This window comes from Numida meleagris, chromosome 3, assembly GCF_002078875.1.
Source record: "Numida meleagris isolate 19003 breed g44 Domestic line chromosome 3, NumMel1.0, whole genome shotgun sequence".
NCBI lineage: Eukaryota > Metazoa > Chordata > Aves > Galliformes > Numididae > Numida > Numida meleagris.
Window position 1 is genome coordinate 29,380,420 of NC_034411.1, and position 6,574 is coordinate 29,386,993.

The 6,574-nt window shown below is 46.8% G+C and overlaps 1 protein-coding gene across 1 annotated transcript in view; it reads right to left on the reverse strand.

The window, feature by feature from the left end:
• Positions 1-4,653, reverse strand: part of GLP1R (glucagon like peptide 1 receptor) — an 85,147-nt gene extending 80,494 nt beyond the window's left edge. The window contains exon 1 of the mRNA XM_021391557.1: positions 4,544-4,653. Within this exon, the coding sequence (XP_021247232.1) occupies positions 4,544-4,615 (72 nt within the window). The 5' untranslated portion in view covers positions 4,616-4,653. The remainder of the gene's footprint in view (positions 1-4,543) is intronic.

Genomic DNA, 6,574 nt, shown 5'->3' on the forward strand with positions numbered 1-6,574 from the left:
CAGCCTCACAAGAAAATAACACTGTAGGGCTTAAATCGAAGGTCTCTTATCTACTGACAACTTTTTCCACAGCAAAGACATGTCCGCTATTGTGTAAAGTTACTTTTGTTAAGATACAAACCAACAGAATCGACGCACTGCGACAAGGAAACTTGAGCAGCCTTAGCTAATAGTACATGTACTGGTTTACTACAGAGAAAGAAATACAAAAGCCTTTTATTAAAGAAGCTGAGCACAAGAGAATTTCACTACAGCACTGCAGAAGGAAGCAATCAGTTTTCCAATGGGCTGCTCCAAGATATAAACTTGTGAAGGCCTCGTGATGTCAGAGATAACAGCTCCTGCCGGTACATCCTCTCAAGTCACTGAGAATCAATCAACACAACAAATTAAAGCTCAATTTAGCATGACAGGCCTACGGAAACAGGCTATGATATAACACATTAGAAAGTCTGTTTGACAACCAGCAGACAACCATTTATATTTTGCATACCAGGCCCAGTTTCACTGAATTCTATTGTGGATACACAGCTGTAGCTTTTGGAAGGCAGGAGTTTTAGTTATTCACACCACCACTTCTGTGACTTCTAGAGTATGGTTTTCTTCTCACAGAAGAGAAAACACATCCTGCCATACCCAGTTGTATTTTGCCTACACTTCCCCTCAAATACCTTTGTCCCAGTTGTTTCAGACTGCTGCCCGGTTGGGTGGAGAGTGCAGTAACAGCACCAGAAACATGGGGAAAGACCAAAAGATTTGACAGATCTTTCAATAACTTCAACTTGCATGGACCAGACACCAGACCTTTAAAATAAATGCAAAGGGTCAATACACTGTTCTACTGCATTAATACAGTCCTTTCCTTTGGCAATCTAATTTCCTAGAGTCCCTAAGCCTGAAATGTTTTTTTTTTGTTTGTTTGCTCCCCTCCATAACAGAGGAGCAATATTATAAGCATATTCTTCTTAGCTTATATAATCGGATTTGCTGTACTACAGCATTAGGTTTTATTACACATGATGACAGTAGCTTCATGGAGTTTCCAAAAAAATTAGAGTTGTTTCTGGAAAAAACAGCACATTACTTTCTGAATAGATAACCACTGTTTTATTCAGCCATCATTTGGGACACTGATTTAGACTGCATTCATTTAGAGGGCTGCACAATCAAGCAATTTAAAGTTTTACACCACATTAATGTAGGCATGAATTTAAGTGGCCTGCATGTTCCCAGAAAAGGAGTCCATAAGCTAGAAGCTGTCCAAGTGTCCTTCGGTAACAGCTCCAGCAAGGCGGCACAGTGTCAGACCTTGTTTGATCACCCTTTTCTCAATTGCTTCCTATACCACTGCCAGTACGTGCTGCTAGTAATGGGCAGAGCATCAGTAAGCTGAGACTCATCTAGAACACTTTGAGTGTTTGGGCAACAAAGCAAACTAGCGCTACACGAGCTCTGGGGAGCAGGAGAACAACAACAACAAAACAACACAAACTTGCAGACAAATGTGCAAAACAACCCTAACTTGCCGTCAATGCAAGCATGGAGGAGTTGTTGCCCAGGAGAAGACTCAACTAGTCAAGGCTCACTTCAGCTCTCCATGCTAGCTTCTGCACGGAGACATCGGTTTCCAGAGCACTTCTCCACCTGTTTCTCAGCCAGGCTCTATAGCCATTCTTCCCACCATAATGACTCATAAGGAACAAGTCTGCTGGACAGCATTAATCAGGAACCTCAGCTCAGTTCCCTCAGCACTAGGGCATGCAACGGAAAACAAGTCAGAACAGCCACTGCCCTGCAAGCCCAAGCTGGGACACTGAAGCATACAAGGACCCCAGTGCCGCCCAGGCCAGCATCCAGAAGGCCAATGAGATACATGGAACCATCCCTAAACTGCATCCTCTCATCAAGGCTGATCCAGACTCAAAGCTGAATCTTCAGAGACAGCAATCTGATCCTAGACACCTGTGGGTAAAGAAGTGGAGGCTGCAGAACTCGAGGCAGCTGTGACAGTCCTCCTAAGGGTGAGAAAGCAGATGGAACTACACAAGCCCCTAATGCCTGTAACCTAAGAAGCCATGGTGACTGTTGGAGAGCAGATTAGTGACTGTAACTGAAAAAGCCTAAACAACCCGATGGGAACAGAGAGCCAGCAACATGAACGTTCACAAACATCCAATCTTATTAACGTAAGTATTCATGTCAATATCAACACTTGTCTATTTCTAAACAAAAGCACTTCAAAAATAACAGCTGAGGACACCAAGAGACCTGTAACCCTCCTGCTGAATTTAACTGGACTTCCAAGGAGCCTGTGCTAATCACATTTTAGCATGAGGAACAAAAGCACCGCAGGTAGTTCGAAGAACAAAACTGCCAGACAAGAACTGTGGCACAACTCCTGTCCGTGCTTCACTGATATTTAAATTACTTTCTTCAAGAGTATCTCAACAGAGCTTTGAACATAAGTACTGCATAGAAAACTGGGATCTGAAATGCAGCCCCAGCGTACAGCCAGACGGTGGGGAACCAGCAAGAGGCTGTGTCAGCTGTGCCAGCAGCAGGACACCGCTGCTGAACGGTGAGCAGGGGGGAGGACACAATGCTTGTCATGAGGAATAAAATCCTGCAGTGCAGCTGTGCGCTACCAGCTCTTGATCATTGTACTGCCTCCAATGCAGTAAATCAAGGAAGATCTAGACACTTATTAAGCAGTTTCCAGTCATCCCCCATTTAACATAATACCAAGTTTTCAGACCAAACTCAAACTCCAATTTTTTATTTTTTTTTCCTTATTTCTACATACGTCCTCAGCTTCCTCATCTCCCTTCCTTGTCTTGCTTTCCCCCTTCTCACCTGTTTGAGGGGCTGGGGAGGGAGGGAGAAGTTCCACGTAAAACAGCAGTCACAGCACCAATAAAGCATTTTCTCCCCAACTCCCTATGAAGTTATTCTGCCTTCCTCTCACATCTGTCACATCCCTTTAAACTAGAAAACTCACAGCCAGCAGTAAAATTTAGGTGATAACAATCTGCTCCTGACTAAGCAGTGCAATTTACAGTTTAGATATTCCCCTTAACACCATTCTGAACTGAACCTGGGAAAAAAAAAAAAAGACAGCTGAAAGCAGAAGCACCGCACTTCTGTACACTTAGCATCGAGCGCAGTGTTTTGTACATTTTCTCAGCGTACATCAGGCACAATCACTACTCTAGACAAGTTGTCAGATAAGACCCTCTAGTGTCAGAAGAGGATATAAAAGCACGCAGTGTATTGTGAGAATGAAGTCAGAGGGCAATCGTATTGTTGAGACCAGAGGAACTCCTTTCTTCTCCCTTTCCCCCAGCCCTACACTCAGCCAGAAGAGCCCCTTTGCTAGCAAAGGTAGTTTACCCTGCTCCCCTGCCTCCATGAGCCCCACCACTAGCATGCCCAGTGGCACACGAGCCCCTTGCTTCCCCTCCCAGCGCACCCTGACTGCAGCTGCACAGCCTGGAAGGTAACAGACATTCCTACTGCAAGCGCTACTGATCTCCATCCCTAACATCATCCCAGGGTATTCAGGGTGGAAGGTACTTCAGGAAGTCACCTGTTTCAGCCAATGCCAAGCCATCCCTGACAGTAGCTTGGGCTGCTCACTGCCTGAGCTAACAGAAAACACTTACAAGGACAGGGGCTCCCCAGCCTCTCTTGGCCCCTGTTTCAGTGTTTGACCGCCTTCACAGTGAAGAGCTTCTCTTGACTGGAATTTCCCCAGGTGTAATTTGTGCCTGTTGATCCTCTAACAAGGCCCTAACATCAGGAAAGAAGAAAGCATAAGACAACTGAAAAACACAGTAATCAGTACTCACAGCTACCCTGCTGACTTTGGCATAGCCAGGAACTAAATGGATTGCTCTTTGTGGTTTTCATGTATAAATCTGTAGCCTCAAACTTTCAGCAGCTGGGAGATCTGCACAGCTCACAGCTCCATCAGCCTTGTTGACCCCTCCATCCCCACAGCTCACTGTCTTTCTCTCTACCTCTCCAACCCTTTGCTCTGGGCTCCTCCGGGGAGCAGCCCAGCACCCACGGGGTAGAGGAAGACCCAACAGCCTCCGTTGCTGCACGTGAATTCTCCTGGAGAAAACACGAGAAAGACTTGACCAGCGCTTCAGAGAGGCAGCACGCAGACTAAGAAAACTAAGCCATCACGGAAGGGGTTTCTCCACACGCTCCGGCCACATCCATTCCCTTTGCAGTATGCTCAAGAACTCACCTCCACGACCCCGCTCCGTGCCTCTGGCTACTACATTCTGTTGGCAACACACGCGAGCACATTACTCTCCGTGGCCGAAAAGAAGAGTTACCTTGAGGACCGCGACACGGCAGCGAGCGGCGCGCTCGCTTCCCGCCTCCTCCCGACCACAGCTCCCCAGCAGATCCCCGCGCAGACCCCTCCCGGTGCACCTGAGCGTGGAGCCGGCCCCGCGGAGCCGCCCGTACCAGAACACCCGCGCCCCCCAACCATCGCGGGATTCCCGCGGCCCCAGCCCCGGGCACTCACCCGCCTGGCGGGGACGGCTCTGCCCGCGGCTCCCAGCAGCAGGACGAGGGGCACGGCCGCAGCGACGAGCATAGCCGGGGCAGGCCCCCTCCGCGGGGCCCGGCGGAGCAACCAACCGGCTCCCAGCGGCGCCCCGGCGGCCGCTTTTGTAGCGGCGGCGGAGGCGGGACCGGGGCCGGCCCAGCCCAGGTGCGGCCCGGGGCGCCTCGGGGAAAGAACAGAGAGGGGAAAGCGTCTTGGCGAGCCCCGTCCCCACCTCTCAACTTCGGTTTGGAGAAACAGACTTCGTCTCGGCTCGGACGGCGAGGTGGTCCTCGTGCTGTTCGCAGCGTGAAGTTTGATGACTTTTTAGTAACAGCAGATGCCGTTGCCCATTTATATCGGGAATTTTCAGAATCATAGAATCTTTAAGGCTGGAAAAGAGCTCCACCCCCACCATGCCCACTAGCCACATCCCTCAGTGCCACATCCACAACAGCTCTTGAACACCTCCAGGGACAGTGACTCCACCACCTCCCATGCCTCACCACTCTTTCCAAGAAGTTTTTCCCAATATCAGAGCTAGGTTTCTTAATTGAAGTCAAGATAAAGGTCAGCCCCAATTAGCAGTAGAACATGCAACTCAGCAAAAGGGCTCTTTCGATTTGCTCTTTTCCAGATTCAAATCATTGTCCTTGCATATTCGCTTTGTGCTGACCCATAAGGCTAAACCTATGCTAACTCAATGTATATTTGGTGAGGTTATGCACCGGCATCTGGAAGAAGAAAGCATACAAAGTCTCCCCAGTTTAGCAGGAAATCTCAGTTGAACTGAGAACAGAGGTAAAGATTTCAGATTGGTCTGTTAGATACTGCTGGAATAGAAATTAGTTATTAATGATGTATATTAATTTTAAATGCATCACAGCCAGACTGATGCTTTGGGAATGTAACTGATCACAGCACTGATGCTGTGAGACCATGAAGTTACTTAGCATATGAATTGCCAGCACAGCAGGTGCACTTCAGCAGCAAACTCCAGGCAGAACTTGCCATTTGTTGCCTGAAAGGAGATTTCTTTCAACTGTTCTAAACTGAGAGAAAACAAAACCAGGGGAAAAAAAAAATACTCCTAAAAAGGAGAGAAAGAACATGCATTTTGGCTGCTAAAAGAGACGATCACCAAACACCTTAAGTTAGTTGTAACTCCTGATGTCTGCCTCAGAATATGTTTTTTTATGGTACTCATTGAGATTAATTTTTCACTGTCCTAGTAAAAGAAATGCTCTGTAACTATCAGAGTATCATTTCCAACTCAGACATTGCTTAAGAATTAGGGAATGGTGAGGAGCGAAGAACTAAGATTAATTGTGGCCAAGTCCAAGAGGAGACTCTGTGATTTTACAGAAATCCATGATCCCCTGGATTTAAAAGGTTCAAGTCCTTATCTAATCTTTGCCTCAAAGGGATGAAGATAATGAGGCAGGGAAAAGCTCACCTATTTTGTCTCAGCTAAAACAAATTACACATAGATAAGAGAAACTTCTTAAGAAGTCTACATTCTTGTTACCTGCAGTTATCACACCCTCAAAGGAAGCAAACAGAAAATCTGCAATACCAAACTGCTGAGAAACACAACTAGGAAAATGAAGTGTTTGCTACAATTTTTGGTGGTTTTACTTCTCTGAAAGGCCAAGAGAAGACCATAGCCCAAGTCAATATCTGACCTAAGTCCAACACCCAACTCAATTTGGAAGTGCTTACTAGTCTTACCCTCTGGCACCTGAAGACAATGCTTGTTGCAGCTGCTCTCAGTAAACCAACCAAAATACCAGGCAACTGAGCAAGATATTCTCTAGCTTCATTCAAGACCAGGCAGTTTGCTTATTCTTAGAGTCCAGTTCCTCTTCGAGAGCAGGATGGAGTGAAAAAGGGACTGTGACAGAAGAAATGTTGACTGACTTTACTCGAGTGGTTTATCTATGAACAGTGAACTCTAAGCAGGTATGTTTTTATTATGCCCATTAGGAAACTATGGTCTCACTTCAGAAT